Source organism: Hyla sarda, chromosome 3 (genome assembly GCF_029499605.1).
Source record: "Hyla sarda isolate aHylSar1 chromosome 3, aHylSar1.hap1, whole genome shotgun sequence".
In the NCBI taxonomy this organism is placed as follows: Eukaryota; Metazoa; Chordata; class Amphibia; order Anura; family Hylidae; genus Hyla; species Hyla sarda.
Window position 1 is genome coordinate 64516744 of NC_079191.1, and position 20869 is coordinate 64537612.

Genomic DNA, 20869 nt, shown 5'->3' on the forward strand with positions numbered 1-20869 from the left:
CGACCAGGTAGCGGCCTTGCAAATCTGCGAGGACGAGGCTCTATTCTGCAGAGCCCAGGATGCCCCAACAGAACGGGTAGAATGAGCCACAACCCTGAAAGGAGGAATCTTCCCCTTACAGCGATAGGCTTCCGAAATGGCGGACCAAATCCACTGAGAAATGGTGGCCTTGGAAGCAGGTTGTCCCTTGCGACAACCTTCCGTAAGGACGAAAAAGGAATCACACTGACGAAATGAAGAAGTGATGGAGAGATAAGACCGAACAGCCCGAACTACATCCAGCTTGTGTAGTAAGCGCTCCTTAGGATGAGAAGGAGCAGGACAAAAGGACGGGAGGACAATGTCCTCATTGAGATGAAAGGCTGAGACCACCTTAGGCAAAAAGGACGGATCTGGCTGGAAAACAACCTTGTCCTGGTGGATCACCAGAAACGGAGAACGGCAGGAAAGAGCTGCCAATTCAGACACCCTCAAGATGGAGGTGAAGCAACAAGAAACGTCACTTTCCAAGAAAGAAGGAGGAGAGACACCTCTCTAAGGGGTCAAAGGGTGCACCCTGGAGGGCACTCAGAACCAATTTCAAGTCCCAAGGGGGAGAGGGTGACCGATAAGGAGGAACAGCGTGCGCCACTCCTTGAAGGAAGGTCCGGACATTAGAATTAGAAGCCAGGGGCCGCTGGAAAAGAACAGCAAGGGCCGAAACCTGACATTTAAGGGAACTGAGAGACAACCAGAGTTCCAACCCCAACTGCAAAAAGGAGAGAAGACGTGGAACCGACAAGGTTACCAGGGAGAGGTCCTGAGCTTCACACCAACGAAAATAAGACCGCCAAGTACGGTGGAAAATTCTTGGGGAGGAGGGCTTACGAGCCCTGAGTGGTGTAAATGACTTGGGAAGAGAACCCGCAGGCCCTCAAAACCGAAGTGTCAACCGCCACGCCGTGAAATGCAGCGACTGTAAATTGGGGTGGCAAAGAGGACCCAGAGAGAGCAGGTCCGGGCGGAGAGGAAGGCGCAGTGGAGCGTCGTCCAGCAGCCTGACTACGTCGGCGTACCACGACCTTCGGGGCCAATCTGGAGCTACCAGAATGGCGGGAACGTCCTCTGCCTTGAGCTTCCCTGGGAAGGAGCGGAAGAGGAGGGAACAGCAGATAGGGTAGGGAAAACCCCCCCCCTAATGAATCACTAGGGCGTCCACAGCCAGAGCCTGAGGGTCCCGGGACTTGGACATAAAAGGAAGGATCTTCTGATTGTGCCAGGACGCAAAGAGGTCCACGTCCGGAATGCCCCAGAGGTCGCAGAGCTGCGCGAAGACCTCCGGATGTAGAGACCACTCGCCGGGGTCGATTGAGGACCGAATGAGGAAGTCAGCTTCCCAGTTGAGGACCCCCAGAATGTGAATCGCCGAAATGGCCGGAACCTTGCTCTCCGCCCAGGTGAGAATCTTGGTCACCTCGGCCATGGCTGCCAAGCTGTGCCGCCCTGTCGATTTATGTACGCCATGGCCGTGGCGTTGTCCGACTGAACAGGACAGGACGGGACTGAAGACGGGACTCCCAATGAAGACAAAGAAGAATCGCCCTGTAATTCCAATATGTTTATCGGAAAAAGGGCCTCCTGGGGGGACCAGAGTCCCTGAACCATCCAATCCCTGAACACGCCGCCCCAGCTCGACAGGCTGGCATCCGTTGTAACAACCTGCCAGTGAAGGGGAAGAAACGGCCGCCCTTGGAGAAGAAACGGGAGCGGAGCCACCGGAGCAGAGACTGACGGACCCTGCGAGGGAGAACAGGTGCTAACGATTGAATAAATATTCATCCGTTAAGACCAGTTATAACATCCCTCATGTATGGCCGTAACACCTCTTCCTACAGACTCCCACAGCCGGGACTACTACTCCTCCCATCATGGAACAGACTTGTTTCCATGATGGAGTAGTAATTCCCTGGCTGCGGGAGTCTGCAGCTGGGGAGGCTACATTAGTGTTTGTACTGCAACCCCCATCATGGAACAGAGTCTGTTCAATGATGATGGTTGTAGTACATGGACTGAGGGATTGATCGCATCGCGTTTCACTTCTGAGACCCCATGCAATCTGAAGTTATTAAGCAGGGGAGCGGCGGCATGGTCCGCAAACCTGCGATGTATCGTGTGTGGTCAGTACTGAGGAGCCATTCAGGGCTCTCAGCGGGAGATTTAAAAATGAACATTGTGCGTAGCAGGGGCCATATGTATATTAAAAGCGCTGTGGGGGGCAAGATATATAGTGCTGCGGGGGGGGGGGGGGGGGGGGGGGGCAGACATATAGCCTATATATCTAGCCCCCCAGTGCATTGATAATATTCCCCCCCGCAGCGCATTAGATATGACCCCTGCCGGCGCATTAATAAAGATATACCCCCCGCAGCGCAGGTATAATGTGCCCCCCCCCCGCAGCGCAGGTATAACGTACCCTCGCAGCGCAGGTATAACGTACCCTCGCAGCGCAGGTATAACGTACCCTCGCAGCGCAGGTATAACGTACCCTCGCAGCGCAGGTATAACGTACCCTCGCAGCGCAGGTATAACGTACCCTCGCAGCGCAGGTATAACGTACCCTCGCAGCGCAGGTATAACGTACCCTCGCAGCGCAGGTATAACGTACCCTTGCAGCGCAGGTATAATGTACCCTCGCAGCGCAGGTATAATGTACCCTCGCAGCGCAGGTATAATGTACCCTCGCAGCGCAGGTATAATGTACCCTCGCAGCGCAGGTATAATGTACCCTCGCAGCGCAGGTATAATGTACCCTCGCAGTGCAGGTATAATGTACCCTCGCAGCGCAGGTATAATGTACCCTCGCAGCACAGGTATAATGTACCCTCGCAGCGCATCTATATACTTATGCCACTGCAGCGCTATATGTGAATAGCATTCTAGCAGCAGCATCTGCCGGTTTGATGCTGCTGATAAAAATACTTTTCATACATAGCGCTGTGGCGGCATATGTATATAGATGCACGGGGGGCAGAAAAAGCGCTTCCATATACATATACCCCTGAAGCGATATGAAAAGTATTTTTATTAGCAGCGCATAGTGCCAGCAGCCGGCGGGCAGATCAGATCTTTATTAATGCGCTGCAGGGGGCATATTATAAATGCACTGGGGGGGCTAGATATATAGGCTTTATGTCTGTCCCCCCTGTAGCGCTATGTATCTTTCCCCCCAAGGCGCTTTTAATATAGATATGGCCCCCTGCTACTCACAATGTTCATTTTTAAATCTCCCGCTGAGAACCCTGATTGGCTCCTCAGTACTGACCATTCAGGGCTCCCCATGGTGGATGCAAAAATGAAAGTTAAAACACACTATACATCGCAGGGTTGCGGACCATGCCGCCCACTCCCCTGCTTAATAACTTCAGAAGTGAAACCCAGTGCGATCAATCCCTCAGCCCCTGTACTACAACCCCCATCATGGAACAGACTCTGTTCCATGATGGGGGTAGTAGTACAAATACGAATGTAGCCTCCCCAGCTATCTGCAGACTCCTGCAGCCAGAGAATTACTACTCCCATCATGGAAACAAGTCAGTTCCATGATGGGAGTAGTAGTAGTAGTCCCTCAGCACTGCAGGAGTCTGATGATGTCACCTCTTCTGAGCATGCTCTGAAGCAATAACAGATATTACAAACCGGGTGCAAACGGATGACATAAAGGTTCATCCGTTTGTCATAGACTTCAACGGCCGTTAATTTACCCGTTTCATGTGACGGGCAAAAAATGAGTGCACAGGGGTGTGGAAATTTTATAAAAAACTACTTGTCCACGGGACTAAAATGGAGCAAAATCTACTTGTCCCTCATGACGATCCACTTGACCGGGCCAATTTTCGCTTTTACGCTCTCATTTTTTCCTCCTCGCACTAAAATAGCCATAACTACCTACTATAATGATACCTTTTAATTTTTCAATAACATATTCTCTGAACCAAAAAATATATATATATTTGGGGAAGTGAAATTGAAATAGTAAAAGTTAATTTAGCAGATTTGGTGGTTTTCTTTTCTGCGCCATTTACCTTGTGGTTGAGGTAACATGTTAGTTTTATACTTTAGGCGCCTGATTACAGTAATACCAGATTTGTATCGTTAACGTCATGTTTTACTAATTCTGAACGTTTTCTAATTTTTTTAATTGCCATTTTTTAACCCCTGTAGCTTTATTTTTTTTCCGCATACCAGGCTGTATGAGGGCTCATGTTTTGCGACATAATCTGCTTTTTGTATCGGTACCATTTTGGCATTGATCTGACTTTTTAATCGCTTTTTAACTTTTTTTTTATGGGATATTATAAAAATTGCAAATCTGTGGTTTGGTATTTTTATTACATTTACCGTACGGGATACATAATGTTATATTTTAATAGGTTGTACAATTACGCACTAAGCGATACCAAATAGGTTTATTTTTATTATGTTTACGTGTTTTTATATAGGAAAAGGGGGTGATTTGAATTTTAACATGGAAGGGGTAAATGCAGTGGTCTTCAAACTGTGGCCCTCCAGATGTTGCAAAACTACAACTCCCAGCATGCCCGGACAGCCAACGGCTGTCCTGGCATGCTGGGAATTGTAGTTTTGTAACATCTGGAGGGGCACAGTTTGAAGACCACTAGGTTAATGTGTTTTTCAAACTTCTATTAAAAATTTTTTATTTTTTTTTACACTTTATTAGACTTATGAGGAATCATTAGATTCCTCAGACAGATGAATAGATTCTATTGAACTCTATGAATCTGTGAGCTCTGTGATCCATTGATAGAGCCTAGTCCAGCCAGGCTCTATCAATGACAAAGCGGGACAGCAGGAAGCAGAGGTAAGTCCTCCGGCTACCTCTATAGTGGATCTCCCCCTGCAATCGCGCTGCGGGGGGGGGGGGGGCGATCCACCCCACTAGCCCACCAGGAAGCATTCACATCTCCCTTTAGACGCCGCTGTCAGCTTTGCTGGCTATTAGCGGCGGCCCCGGCTACTGAGAACAGCCGAGGGTCTGCAGAGTATGGAGTGGGCAGGAATCCGGAGCCTGCTCCATACATACTGCAGAGCGCCGCATGCATCTCCCCGTGCAGACGCGCCTCCTCCCCCCAGCTCTCCGAATCTACAGCTGGGGGGAGTGAAGGCAGAGGACGCAGGTCTGCACGGGGAGCAAGAAGCCACGCCCCCTCATCTCCCCCCCGCACGTCTGCAGAGCAGGGGAGAGAAGACAAATACACAGCTTCTCATCTCCTCTGCTCTGCTTCCGAGGATACAGTTTTTTTATTGTCGGAGGCGGCAGAGTATGGAGCGGGCAGGAGTCGGCAGCCCGCTCCATACAGACTGCAGATCGCCACCGCACTTGTCAGGTCCGGCCCTGCTTGCCCGAAGCCGGGCTAAGGGCCGGACAAATTCACCTGCCCGGCGCCCAAAACTGCTAGTCCCGGGCGTCAGGAATTCCACATCCCTGGTGCATGTCTTGTTATTTTCCCCGTCACAAATAACATCCGTTATTCATGACGGGCTATAACGGTTCATAACGGGTAATAAAAAAATCCCTTAGACTTAAATGGGATTGTTTAATGGCCGTTTAACATGGCTTTACTAAAGGACGTTTGTAACAGATGAATTTTTATAGTGTGAAAGCAGCCTAAGAGAAGCGGTATCCACTGACACACTGCTCTCTCCACATCAGTGTTTCCCAACCAGGGCTTCGGGTGTCCGGGCATGCTGGGAGTTTTAGTTTTGCAACAGCTAGAGGCACCCTGGTTGGGAAACACCGCTCCACATGGGTGGTCTTTTCCTAAAAAGTGCAGAAATGCTGTTCAGCACCCATAGACAATTGTTTTGAGGTATGGTGTAACCCCAATACCAGTGGTGTACATACCGAGCCTCCAAATAATTTAAGACACACAGGCACTTACGTCTGTCCGTCTTTCACAAATCCCTTGATGGACGTCCCTCTGTTTGTGATGGCAGCTTTTCCACCCAGTCCCACAATAAGAGCTGTCAGAACCGCACTTTTACCACCTATTAAAAAATAAATAAATACGTACATTTAAATTCTGAAGTTTTACCAAAAACAATAGAATGAAAAAAGAAAAATAATAATACATTGTCTACAAGTTTGCAAGAGAACCCATAACCCTGGAAATCTAAGCTATCGGCCTCAAGTTATAGAGCAGGAGGAGCTTGCTGGGGGTTGTAGTTTTGCAACAGCTGGAGGCACCCTGGTTAGGAAACAAATTTATAGATTTGTGGTAAAAAAGGAGATTTTTTGTACTCACCGTAAAAAATCTCTCTCTCTCGTAGTCTTCACTGGGGGACACACAGACGATTGGTATATGCTCTTGCCACTAGGAGGCGCTGACACTAGGAGAAAAAGTAAGCTCCTCCCTGGAAGGATATACCCGCCCACTGGAAGTGAGGTAATCAGTTTTCACAAAGCAATAGGAGAAGCCAACGAGAGATATGTCCGAAGGACCCTAGAAAGGAATCCCGGAGAAAGATTTTATGGCGAGTACAAAAAATCTCCTTTTCTTGGTCGCTCTTCATTGGGGAAACACAGAGACCATAGGATGTACCAAAGCAGTCCCTGGGGAGGGAAGAACAACACCAGAGGAATGGAGTCAGTCCGGAGAATGAACCCCAGCCGGCCGTAAGACTCCCAGACGAGACCCTGGGCTAAAAAGGCAACTAAGCTTTGGAACTGAGCGTCCTGCAGTTCTCACTGTCCATGGAGATGGACTAGGACGCCAGGGTAGGGACAGTCCTTGAAGAGACTCTAAACCAACAGGCCACAGAGAAAGACAAAAAGGGGCGATGAAGAGACCTGATGGGCTGAACCAACCTGGAAGGAGGTAGGAAACCAACTCCAAGAAGCACAGAACCAGACAGAGGGAGAGCCCAGTTGGGAACAAAAAAGGAAAAGGGAACAATAAGAGAACCCCATACAGAGGACCAACCGAAACAAGAGAACCTGGTGAGAAAAGGAAGTCCGGAGAGAGAAAAGCCAACCCGTCACAGCTCATATACACCTGTTGGAGTCTCCCTTTATGGACGCTAAATGGAAGCCTGATCGGTGGAGCAGTGGTGGTGCTAAACTCGTGTAGCAATGCAGATATGTATATAATGCAGGTAGCAAGAAAAAATCCAAGCGCACTCACCACATTCTTTGTTGCTCTTCAGATGAAGTTTATTTCATTCCGCCAGGGAACCAGGTGCAGGGAGACGAGGTAGGGGAGTGTTCGTGGGCTACGGATCCGTCTCGCGCTACAAGCACTTTATAAGGCCCCAACTGCTTTTCCAGAAGTGTCTGGTCTTTACCTTGACTGACTCGCCTTCGGCTCTCCCTGGCATTTTCTTGCCTGGATCTCTGGTTTCTGTTGGTCCTCTGTATGGGGTTCTATTGATGTTATGGCCCGACTGGAACAACCCGGTAGACAGACTTGACGTCCAACCCTGAAGTAAATGGACCCCGAAGGAGGAAACGGAAAGTAAGGAGTAACCCGGAAAACCGGAACGGCCACAAGGAAATGGAGACTCTCGAGTCAATGGGAGGTGCCCCACCTGTAGAGGGAGCAAACCCAACAACCGCGAAATGCGATGGATGACTGTCGGAGGAAGAACCCCGAAAAGGCCCTGGGCATCCGCCAGGAACCCAAAAGCCCTGAAGGGCACCGGACCGGAGCCGTGCCCAGATAGGGAGGGACTAGGACTAGCCGTGGGCACAGTATACCTGGCATGGTACGCAGCATAAGGGGAAACCGGGCACGGAATGTAACGGCCCGCCAATGCTCCCTCACAGAGTGAGAACTCTGCAGAATTAGATATGGCAGAGGCATAGGGCAAAAAAAAAAACATTGTGCCGATAGTAGGGATCGACCGATTATCGGTTTGGCCGATATTCACGATTTTGGGCGTTATCGGTATCGGCAATTACCTTGCCGATAATCCGATAATGCCCCGACCTCCCCACCGCGTCGCACCCCCCACCCTACCGCCCGGCCCCATTGCCTCCCCCATCCCCGGTTTTATAATTACCTGTTCCCGGGGGCCGGGGTCCACGCTACTTCTGTCTCCTGCTGCGTCCTGCGTTACGCTGTGTGCAATGACGAGTGACGTGACATCACCGTCAGTGCGCACAGTGAAAGCTCAGGAGGACGCCACCGGACCCAGATGTAGAGTGGAGCCGGGGCCCCCGAGAACAGGTAATTATAAAACCGGGGATAGGGGAGGCAATGGGGCCGGGGCGGTGCGGTGGGGGGTGCGGTGCGGCGGTGGTGTCGGTGATAGGACTCAGGAGGACCACTGGACAGGCAGGGGGAGAGAAGCGGGTGGCGGCGGCGGTGGCCTATGGCACCGCAAAAGCCGCTGCAGTTCATTGATTTAAAGTGCCCGCTTTAAATCAATGATCTGCAGCGGTGTCGTGGGGGGGATAAATAACCGATAACTTATACAGGAATATAGGTATAAGTTATCGGCTATAGGCCCTGACCTCCACGGATTATCGGTATCGGCTCTAAAAAAAAAAAAAAAAACATATCGGTCGATCCCTAGCCGATAGCGCTATCTGGAAAAAAAGGCAGACCCCATATACAGTCCCAGAAAAGGACCCAGCAGATATTAATCTGATAAAAACAGATATTACGTGCAAAAAACTGTAATAGCTTTGAGCAGCCACAGAGGTAGCCACAAAAATCACAAAAACCATTAACAGCCACTAGAGGGCATTTTCCAGTCAGTCAATGAGACCAGGTGAGACAAATGTTATATTGGTGGCCTTGGAAGCAGGTTGTCCCTTGCGACGACCTTCCGTAAGGACGAAAAAGGAATCACACTGACGAAACGAAGACGTGATGGAGAGATAAGACCGAACAGCCCGAACTACATCCAGCTTGTGTAGTAAGCGCTCCTTAGGATGAGAAGGCGCAGGACAAAAGGACGGGAGGACAATGTCCACATTGAGATGAACGGCCGAGACCACCTTAGGCAAAAAGGAAGGATCCGGCCGGAAAACAAGCTTGTCCTGGTGGATCACCAGAAACGGAGAACGGCAGGAAAGAGCTGCCAATTTCGACACCCTCCAGATGGAGGGGATAGCAACAAACACCACTTTCCAAGAAAAAAGGCGGAGAGATACCTCTCTAAGGGGCTCAAAGGGTGCACCCTGGAGGGCACTCAGAACCAAATTCAAGTCCCAAAGGGGGGAGAGGCTGACCGATAAGAAGGAACAGCGTGCGCCACTCCTTGAAGGAAGGTCCGGACATGAGAATTAGAAGCCAGGGACTGCTGGAAAAGAACAGCAAGGGCCGAAACCTGACCTTTAAGAGAACTGAGAGACAAACCCAGTTCCCAGACGGGGAACCGAGAAGGTTACGCGGGAGAAGTCCTGAGCTTCACACCAACGAAAATAAGACCACCAAGTACGGTGGTAAATTCTTGCGGAGGAGGGCTCACGAGCCCTGAGCATGGTGTGAATGACTTGGGAAATGAACCCGCCAAGAGAAGCGGTCTCAACCGCATTGCCGTCAAATGCAGCGACTGTAAATTGGGGTGGCAAAGAGGACCCTGAGAGAGCAGGTCCGGGTGGAGCGGAAGGCGCAGTGGAGCGTCGTCCAGGAGCCTGACAGTCGGCGTACCACGACCTTCGGGCCAATCTGGAGCTACCAGAATGGCGGGAACTTCCTCTGCCTTGAGCTTCTTCAGCACCCTGGGAAGGAGAGGAAGAGGAGGGAACAGATAGGGAAGGGCAAACCCCCCCCACAAAGGAATCACTAGGGCGTCCACGGCTAGGGCCTGAGGGTCCTGGGACTTGGACACAAAAGGAAGGATCTTCCGATTGTGCCGGGACGCGAAGAGGTCCACGTCCGGAATGCCCCAGAGGTCGCAGAGCTGTGCGAAGACCTCCGGATGAAGAGACCACTCGCCGGGGTCGGGTGAGGACCGACTGAGGAAGTCCGCTTCCCAGTTGAGCATCGCCGAAATGGCCGGAACCTTGCTCTCCGCCCAAGTGAGAATCTTGGTCACCTCTGCCTTGGCTGCCAAGCTGCGAGTGCCGCCCTGTCGATTTATGTACGCCACGGCCGTGGCGTTGTCTGACTGAGCGCGGACAGGACGGGACTGAAGACTGGACTCCCAATGAAGAAGACAAAGAAGAATCGCCCATAATTCCAATATGTTTATCAGAAGAAGGGCCTCCTGGGGGGACCAGAGTCCCTAAACCGTCCAATCCCTGAACACGCCGCCCCAGCTCGACAGGCTAGCATCCGTTGTAACAACCGGCCAGTGTAAGGGAAGAAACGACCGCCCTTGGAGAAGAAGGGGGGAGCGGAGCCACCAGAGCAGAGACTGACAGACCCTGCGAGGGAGAACAATCTGACGATCGAGGGACCTGTTCCATTGGGAGAGAATCGCCGGTTGAAGGGGGCGGTAATGAAACTGGGCAAAGGGTACAGCCTCCATAGTTGCCACCATCCGACCTGGGACCTCCATACAAGTGCGGATGGAGATAGATACCTGGGTCCGAAAGGAGCGGACCCCCGACCGGAGCGCCAGACGTTTGTCCGGCGGTAGACAAATTCGGGCAGAGGCCGTGTCAAATTGAAGTTCCAGGAAGGTTAGAGACTGGGTAGGACGGAGGACTGACTTGTCCTAGTTAACCATCCACCCGAAGAGAGTCAGAGTGTGGAGAGTGATGTCCAGATTCTCCAAAGTTTGGGCTCTGGTTGGAGCCTTGATGAGAAGGTCGTCCAGATAGGGCATCACTGAGATTCCCCTCGACCGCAACAGGCCCATCACTGCAGGTAAAAAGGGGGACCCAGACCCATGAGGTACCAACCCAAGTGCTGACCGTTTGCGAAAGGGGGGGTGAACAGCGGATATACGCAATGTCTGAAAATGTGGAAACAGGGAACCAGGGTCCCCGAGTCCCCACCTGAAAACAGAAAAGAAAAAGGAATAAAAAACTAGCACGTCCCTATACTAGGAAAACAAAAAAAATCAGAAGACCTGGTCTGGATAAATACAGACCATGTCCACCTCCTTCAGACACTAAGCTTAAACTGATTAGCTCAGAGCCTGAAGGCGGGTATATCCTGCTGGGACGAGCCGACTTTTTATTACCATAGTGTCACACCTCCTAGAGACAGCAGCATACACCCACGGTCTGTGCCCCCCAATGGAGCCGATAGAGAAATTGCGCAGATCCTTGCCTGTCAGGACTGGAGAAGAGAGGAACTGCGGATGTCCTATGAGACACACTGGGAAAAGGACCCACCCTCCAGGAAAGCGATGCTCGTCACTGTTGGAGCGGAGGGTCGCAGCTGTGGAAAGGATCCGCACGCTGCAACAAGCACTACCTGTGCCAAAGCATTAAATCGCGCGCCCCGGCAAGTCGTCGCACTGCTGCACTAAGCCAGCAGCTGTGTACAGCCAGCAGCGACTGTGAGAGAAGGGAGCCATGAACTAAACAGGAGCAGTGATGGAGCGCTTGCCGCTCCCAGGTCAGTGGGGGCGGGGTGACAGCGGTGCCCAGCTAGACAGGCTTCCGCTGAGCTTAAGGAGAAATGGTCCTGAACCAGGGAGTCATTATGGGTCCCGCTGGCCATCAAGCGCCGGAGGAAATCCGACCAGCTGAAGAAAGTCAGCGGCCGCAGAAAGTACAGGGAGCCGCTGCAAAAGCCGGCGGCTGCCCTGAGACAGAAATGGCTGTTGTAACAGTGAGTCCACTGATGGGCGGGCGGGTGGAGGGGATGATATACTCACCCACGGTCTTCATATACTCACCCAGACTGCTTCAACCAGTTTACGGCCACGCTGCATCATACCAGGCTAAGATAGCGGGGCGAGCAGGGGTAGTGGGGGACCCGGACCCAGGGTACAACCTCCAGGCGCTGGCCATTGGCGAGAAGGGGTTAACAGTACATACTCTAATGTCTGTGCCCCTTTGTCACATATGGGGGGGGGGGGAGAACAGGTAGCACCATGCTCCTGAACCCCCACCTGAAAATGAGAAACCAAATGGAGGAAAAAAAGAAATCTAACTAAACAGCCCTTACTAGAAAATAATAAAAAAAAGACCAGGTCTGGAGAGCACCAGATCTGTGTCTGCCTCCTACTGACTCTAGCTAAAACTAATTACCTCACTTCCAGTGGGCGGGTATAGCCTGCCAGGGAGGAGCCAACTTTTTTCCTAGTGTCAGCGCCTCCCAGTGGCAAGAGCATATACCCATCAGTATCTGTGTCCCCCAATGAAGAGCGACCATTATTAGTTGATTAAAATTTCTGATCTTTCTACGGATTCCAGTGACTTCTTAAAAGGGGCTTTTTTTTGTAAAACAACTTTACCCCCTTATCCACAGCATAGGAGATAAGTGTCTGATCGACTGCTGGGAAGAGAGTGCATGCTGCAGACAACAAGCGCTGTATTCATTTATATGGGAGCAATGGACAAGCCCGAGTGCTGTACTTTGGTACCTCCAAGCGCTGCTCTGTCCAGTTTCATAAACGGGACCAACACCCAGACGTGCTATAGGGCAAGTCTTTATCTTACTGTTGTTTCTGACTTTTCCTAGACTTTTCATGCTGACAGAGTCAATATTTCATAATTACCATGGTCTCCAGGGGGAAGAGGCTATGCTGCAGTGGGTGGTGGAAAGAAGAATTTAAGTGTACCTGTCATCAACAAAAACTTTTATATAATGTAGATAATACCATTATATGTATAATTGTAATATACATTGGTTAAAAAATGTGTATTTTTGTCCCTACAGCTATTGTTTGTGTGTCTCTATGAGAAGAATACAGGAAGTGATGGCAGGACAAGCAGGGCTCTGGGCACCCAGGACAAGCAGGGCTCTGGGCACCCAGGACAAGCAGGGCTCTGGGCACCCAGGACAAGCAGGGCTCTGGGCACCCAGGACAAGCAGGGCTCTGGGCACCCAGAACAAGCAGGGCTCTGGGCACCCAGGACAAGCAAGGCTCTGTGCACAGAGGACAAGCAAGGCTCTGTGCACAGAGGACAAGCAGGGCTCTGTGCACCGAGGACAAGCAGGGCTCTGTGCACCGAGGACAAGCAGGGCTCTGTGCACCGAGGACAAGCAGGGCTCTGTGCACCGAGGACAAGCAGGGCTCTGTGCACCGAGGACAAGCAGGGCTCTGTGCACCGAGGACAAGCAGGGCTCTGTGCACCGAGGACAAGCAGGGCTCTGTGCACTGAGGCTCTATAACATGTTCCCGGCTCACACAGCAGATGATTGACAAGCCAGGAGACTGCACAGAGCCCTGCTTGTCCTGCCATCACTTCCTGTATTTTGTCTCCTCATAGAGACACACAGGCAATAGCTGCAGAGACAGCATTTTTTCACCCAAAAATATACACAATTTTTAATCAATATATATTACAAATATACATATAATGGTATTATCTACATTATATCAAAAGTTCTTGTTAGACAGGTACACTTGAAAGCAGTGGTTTCAAACTGTGGCCCTCCAGATGTTTTAAAAGTTCAACTCCCAGCATGCCCAGACAGCCAACGGCTATCCGGGCATGCTGGGAGTTGAAGTTTTAAAACATCTGGAGGGCCACAGTTTGAAACCACTGCTTTAAAGGGATTTACTAAAGTATTGTTATCCTCCCACCTAATGCAGCCTAATCACACCCCCCTGGAGACCATGTGACTTATGACATGTTGTCTCTGGCCGCATGAAATGCTGGGAAAGGACAACAGTAAAATAAAAAGACTAGCCTTACAGCACTTCTGTTTCATACACAAGACCCACACCCAGGACAAAGCGGCGCACAGAGGTAATAGAAGACTATTACACAGTGTTATAACTTAACACCACGGGCAAAAAGGCTGAAGAAAACAAAATTCTGGAATACCCCTTTAAATTGACTGAATAGGTCAAGTGTGGGTTGAAATACTCGGTGAGCAGAACACTGCAGCATAGCCACCCTAAGCATAAAACGCTTAGTTAGTAAATACAGTGTAAATGAGTAAATACAGTGGAATATGGGAAAAATAAACCACAAAGAAAACTACACTGCACTCTTAGTAAAAAAAAAAAAAAAGGCCTAATATGTCATATGGTCTCAAGGGGGGCTTGAGACCATATGACATATTAGGCTTTTTTTTTTTTTTTTTTACTAAGAGTGCAGTGTAGTTTTCTTTGTGGTTTATTTTTCCCATATTCCACTGTATTTACTCATTTACACTGTATTTACTAACTAAGCGTTTTTACCTACATTTTTTGTTGTTGTTTTACACATGCTCTGAGCTACCAGGTTTTCCAGAGCTCAAATCCACTACATTTAATGTGGGAACATTAGGAAATATGAAGGTTTTTTTCCCTGTAAAATTTGGAGACATGCCCCTTTTCCCTGGCTGCCACTCCCCTTTTCGGGTTTTCAGAGTAAAACAGAGTCAGCAGGGTTCCCCCCCCCCCCACCACCACCACAGATTCTAGCACACGACACATGGGACACAAAAACCATACACAACCTACTCAGAAAAGCCCTAGTAAAGGAGGCCCATTGTTTCTAGCCACATGGAATGCTGGGAAAAGTCAGAGGAAACGGTACAATGGAATCCCCCTTTAAAAGGAATACGGTCACCCGTTCACCCACACTAAATCCTCATAGCAAACCTCTCCTACTCCGAATAGTTCCTGACATGGACAGAGGTGTCAGCAGAGAGCACTGTGGTCAGACAGAAAGAAAAGAATTTCCTATGGATTATACAGCAGCTGATCAGTACTGGAAGGATTAAAGGGTAACTTTCATCAAAAAAAAACTTTTGATATATTATAGATTAATGTATGCAGAATAACTTTCCAATAGCATGTTATTAAAAAATATGTTTCTTTCTATTTAATTTTCCACTTTGAAAAATGACCACTAGAGTTCTCCCTACCAGTCCTTTTTTATTTTATTTATTTTTTATAGATTTCAGACTCATGCTGGAGTCCTAAATCTCAGACTGCAGCCGGGACACAGACAAACTCAGCACTGCTCCCTGTCAGGGAGTTTGTCTGTGTCCCGGCTACAGTCTGAGATTTAGGACTCCAGCATGAGTCTGAAATCTATAAAAAAAAAAGGACTGGAAGGGAGACCTCTAGTGGTACTTTTTTCAAAGTGGAAAATTAAATAGAAAGAATCATATTTTTTAATAACATGCTATTGTAAAGTTATTCTGCATACTTTAATCTATAATATATCAAAAGTTTTTTTTGATGAAAGGTCCCCTTTAAGATTTTTTTTAATAAAATTAATTTACAAATCTTTTTAACTTTCTGGCACCAGTTGATTAATAAAAAAAAAAAAAAGTATTAACAAGGAGTCTGACAGTTTGGGTCACGGAGAACAATAGTGGTTAACGCTTTGCTTTCAATTGTTTCCGCTCTCAGAAAGCAAAGCACGAGGGATAAATCAAAACAGATTCACTAATTACATAAGCAAATATTTACATAGTGCAGAACAGTCCCGCGGGCGTGCTGTCTGGAAAGTCAATGTACTAGCAGGGAGCAAAGGTACAATGCGGGCATCAAATGTCAAGCAGAAAGCAGGAGAGGAGTTATTTTATTGGTAAAATGTTTATTACAACTAGAGATGAGCAAACTTACAGTAAATTTGATTCGTCACGAACTTCTCGGCTCGGTGGTTGATGACTTATCCTGCGTAAATTAGTTCAGCCTTCAGGTGCTCCAGTGGGCTGGAAAAGTTGGATACAGTCCTAGGAAAGAGTCTCCTAGGTCTGTATCCACCTTTTCCAGCCCACCGGAGCACCTGAAAGCTGAACTAATTTATGCAGGAAAAGCCATCAACTGCCGAGCCGAGAAGTTCGTGACGAATTGAATTTACTGTAAGTTCACTCATCTCTAATTACAACCTGGAGGAGAATTATTCTCGTCTTCATCACTTACTTCCATTGTTCCCCACAACAAAGTTCACGTTTGGTCCAAAGTTGAACGGCCCGAGCATCGCGTGGCACATGAAGTTCTTCAAGGAAATGCTTTCGATGATCCCAACTTCAGCCGTACTCTAGTAAAACAAGATGAAATCATCAACGGGAAGTGGTCTCCAAACTGCAGCCCTCCAGCTGTTGCAAAACCACAACACCTAGCATGCCCGGACAGCCGTTGGCTGTCCGGGCATGCTAGGAGTTGTAGTTTTTCAACAGCTGTAGGCACAGTGGTTGGGGAAACAGTGTTATGCTAGGATTTGTAGTTTTGCAACAGCTGGAGGGCCGCAATTTGGAGACCACTGACATTTTATAATAAAAAGCTGCTGATCAACCAACATGGATCCTGCTCTGGTGAAAAGTTAGTTTTGCCAGGGAAGCTGCCAACGGCCATAGACGCCGCTGCAGTATTAAATGGCATTCGTACAACTGAATAGCCAAAAGGGTGACTGGGGCAGAGTAAGGAGAGTTAAAGGGGTACTGCACTGGAGAGAAGAAAAAAAAAAAAAAAAAAGTTAAATCAACTGGTGGCGGAAAGTTAAACAGATTTGTTAATTACTTCCATATAAAAATCTTAATCCTTCCAGTACTTCTCAGCTGCTGTTATGATCCACAGGAAGTTCTTTTCTTTTTGAATTTGAATACTTTCTGCCTGACCACAGTGCTCTCAGCTGACACCTCTGTCCATATCAGGAACTGTCCAAAGCAGAATAGGTTTTCTATGGGGATTTGCTCCTGCTCTAGACAGTTCCTAAAATGGACAGAGATGTCAGCAGAGAGCACTGTGGTCAGGCAGAAAGGAAATTCAAAAAGAAAAGAACTTCCTATGGCTCATAACAGCAGTTGAAAAGTACTGGAAGGATTAAAAGGGTTACTCCGCTCCCCAGCATGATGCTAAACATTGAGTTCCGGACGCTGGGGAGAGGAGTAACCCTTTAAGATCTTTATATAGAAGTAATTTACAAATCTGTTTAATTTTCCGCAATCAGTTGATTTTTTTTTTTAAACACATTTTATTTCAGTTATACATAATAAACAGAGATCATGAAATATACTCCTTGCAAAGGAGTAAGAAGAGGAAAACTTTTTTTTTTTTTTGTGTAAAAAGAGAAAAGAAAAGAAGAACAATTATTTGCTCATATAGCTCAGCCCATCCAGTCATTGAAAAGTCCTCTCCGAGGCTCGCCACTTCTCCATCGATAAACAGTCCCTGAGATAAGAAGCAATCCGGAAGGTGTGGCGGGCCTCAGGATACAGAAGTCGTTCACGCAATTGCGTTAAGTATACAGGAAGATTCATATAGGCCATCATGTAGTACCCTCCATTAAGATTCACATTCGTTGTCACAATGTCCGAGAACGATGGCATACAATTGACTCTTAGGAAGGTAAGCGTAAGGCACCCAGAGTGTCCCCCAACATACCCATACAATACCATTCCGTTGCAATCAGTTGATTTTAAAAAAAAAAAAAATAAACAATTCAGTGGAGTACCCCTTTAATGATAAACTATCCACCGGCCAATGGATGAGGGTCCCAAACAAGTGCTCTCTGCTGCCACTTCAGTTCATGTCAGGAACTGTCCAGAGCAGGAGAGGTTTGCTATGGGATATTGTTCCTGCTCTGGACAGTTCCTGACACGGACAGAGGTGTCAGCAGAGAGCATTGTGGTCAGACAGAAAAGAACAACTCAACTTCCCCTGGAGCATACAGCAGCTGATAAGTACTGGAAGGACTAAATACTAAAATTGAAGTTATTTGCAAATCTGTATAACTTTCTGGCACTAGTAGATTTGAAAGAATAGACATGCTTATTCTTTCTACGGACTCCGAAATCGGGATTTCCACGGTGGAAAAATCTGCCGCAGAAATTCTGTGGTGTGCACAGAGCAGCAGAATCCCATTGAAATCAATGGGACTCTGTAGCTGCGGAATTCCACACGGAAGTTTCATCGTGTAAACATAGCCTCAAAATACTGGTCTCCCCCTATAGAAAAGAGAGACCCTACTGGATCTGGGCACATCCGCACTCTCAATACTGACACCACTGTGTCCAACCCTCTATAAGTTGTATATACCCTAAAAAAGAATTGAGAGCAGTATTTCCCAACCAGGGTGCCTCCAGCTGATGCAAAACTACAACTCCCAGCACGTCGGGACATGTATGCTGAAAGTTGTCATTTTGCAACAGCAGGAGTCCTCCTGGATTGGAAACACTGGCATAAAGAAAGGTATGAGCTCAAAAATGGGTCTGGATCCATTTTTGGAGAATAATAACATTGCTGGTTATGTATATTAGAATTATAGGGACAGAATGTTGATCCAGGGATTTATTCTGATGCCATATTTGGAGTCGGGAAGGAATTTTTACCTCTAGTATGATTTTTTTTTTTTTTCCTTCCTCTGGATTAACTCAGTAGGGACTCCTTAGGGATATAGGTTGAACTTTATGGACTGGTCTTTTTTCAACCTTATGAACTATGTTACTATCATGATCTTTAAAGGAAAACTGTCAGCTTGCTCCCCTCCCCACTAACCAGTGCGGGGGACGCTGATCAGTTTGATGCTTACCGCGCCTGGATCCGCCCCGTCATTCGGCCAAAATCTTTGTTTTTCTTTATATGCTAATTAGGTGCTAACTGGCACAGGCAGCGTTAACCGGCACTCTGAAGTCAGCGGCGCTATTCCGCCGCACCACCCAGCTCATCAATATTCCTCCCCTCCCTCTTCATTCTAGAGCGGGGAGAAGACGGAGAGGCGGAGGGAGGGGAGGAATATTGATGAGCTGGGCGGTGCTGCGCAATAGCGGCGCTGACGTCAGAGTGCCAGTTAACGCTGCCTGTGCCAGTTAGCCCCTAATAAGCATATACAGAAAAATGAAGATTTCGGACAAATGGCGTGGCGGATCCGGGCGCGGTAGGCATCAAACTGATCAGCCAGTACCGCTGGTTAGTGTGGGGTGGGGGGGAGTAAGCTGACAGTTTTCCTTTAAAATATAGCGTGCTGTGCAAAACATCCAGACAAGGTGTAATTCACTACGTCTGTCTGGGCAGATGATACGAGAGAAGTCACATTTATATACGGCAGTGTTTCCCAACCAGGGTGCCTCCAGCTGTTGCAAAACTACAACACCCAGCATGCCCGGACAGCCGTTGGCTGTCCGGGCATGATGGGAGTTGTAGTTTTGCAACAGCTGGAGGCACCCTGGTTGGGAAACAATGATATACGGTATAACCTGCACTGCACTGCACTGCCCAACACAAGGAATGCAAAGCCCGGTACTCACTGACTGGGAGCCGCCATTCACACAGGATCTCCTGGCTTCCTGCCCGTCGTCGGCTCGCGCTCTCTTGCCATTTCCGGGGGTGCTCAGCGGACTCGATTCCTTTCTTTTACCCATTACTCATCAAGAAATAAGGACGGCTCAAAGATCTGCAAGGAGAGCACAAAAGAGTTCTCAAAACCTGTGTAGCAGAAGAGTGGTGCAGTTGCCCATAGCAAACCAATCAGATTTCTTCTTTGATTTTTAACTCCTCATTTGGGCCTTAAAAGGGGTACTCCGTTGGAAAACATTTTTATAAATGAACTGGTGCCAGAAAGTTAAACAGATTTGTAAATTACTTCTATTCAAAAAATCATAATCCATCCAGTACTTTTTAGCAGCTGTATACTACAGAGGAAATTCTGAATTCTTTGAATTCCTTTTCTGTCTGACCAGAGTGCTGTCTGCTGACACCTCTGTCCATGTCAGGAACTGTCCAAAGCAGCATATGTTTGCCATGAGGATTTTCTCCTGCTCTGGACAGTTTCTGACACGGACAGAGGTGTCAGCAGAGAGCACTGTGGACAACACAAAAAATAAATCTAAAAAGAAAATAATTTCCTCTGTATTATACAGCTGCCAATAAGTACTGAAAGGATTAAAAATGTTTAACAGAAGTAATTTACAAATCTGTTTAACTTTCTGAAGCCAGTCGACTTAAAAAAAAAAATAAAAAAAATTATATATATACATATACACACACACACACATACATATACACACACAATAATAATACTAAATATATATATATATATATATATATATTATATATGTATATATAGCAACAGGAGAATACAGCAGCACACTGCTAGCACAAACATATAGATACAACATGAGTATACCTCATAATTTCATAGTTTCATATTTTCATTTATTGCACTACAGCTGTATAGCTTTTCATGTTCTATCTATATACTCATGTATACTCATGTTTTATCTATATCTTTGTGCTAGCAGTGTGCTGCTGTATTCTCTTGTTGCTGTATATTTAGCCCAGCAGCCTGCACCTGTAAGCCAGGTCTTTACAATAGTTTGGAATCAATAGTGCTGGCCAACTTATTCTTTGGTTATATATATATATTTTTTTTACACCCCTTTAAGCACAAAGCCCGTTTCATTTTTGCATTTTTGTTTTTTCCTCCTCGCCATCTAAAATCCATAACTTTTTTTTATTTTTCACTCCATAGACCCACATGAGGGCTTAATTTTTTGCAAGACCAATTGTTCTTTGTAATGACACCTTTTATTCTGCTATAAATGTACGGCACAACCAATAGGGGAAAAAAAAAAATTGTGGGGAAATTTAAAAGAAAAATGCAATTTTGAAACTTTTGGTTTTTATACACTGCATTTTACGGCTATGACATGTTTTCTTTATTCTGTGGGTCAATACAATTTAAATGATACGCAGGTGGACATGCTTTACTATTACTGTACTACTTAAAGTGTACCCGTCAGATCCGACAAAAAAACTTTTTTTTTTTTTAAAATATATCACTTAGTACCTAATCCTGACCATTTACATGCAATTTTTATGTGTCCAGTATCTTTTTTTTTTTATGACACTT

At 47.5% G+C, this 20869-nt stretch overlaps 1 protein-coding gene across 4 annotated transcripts in view; it reads right to left on the reverse strand.

The window, feature by feature from the left end:
* Positions 1–20869, reverse strand: part of SMC6 (structural maintenance of chromosomes 6) — a 141859-nt gene that overhangs the window by 118177 nt on the left and 2813 nt on the right. For all 4 annotated transcript variants that reach the window (XM_056564246.1, XM_056564247.1, XM_056564243.1 and 1 more), the window contains exons 2-4: positions 19266–19411; positions 15943–16060; positions 5940–6045 (exon numbers count right to left, since the gene is read on the reverse strand). In XM_056564246.1, coding sequence (XP_056420221.1) covers positions 5940–6045; positions 15943–16060; positions 19266–19379 — 338 coding nt within the window. In that variant the 5' untranslated portion in view covers positions 19380–19411. The remainder of the gene's footprint in view (positions 1–5939; positions 6046–15942; positions 16061–19265; positions 19412–20869) is intronic.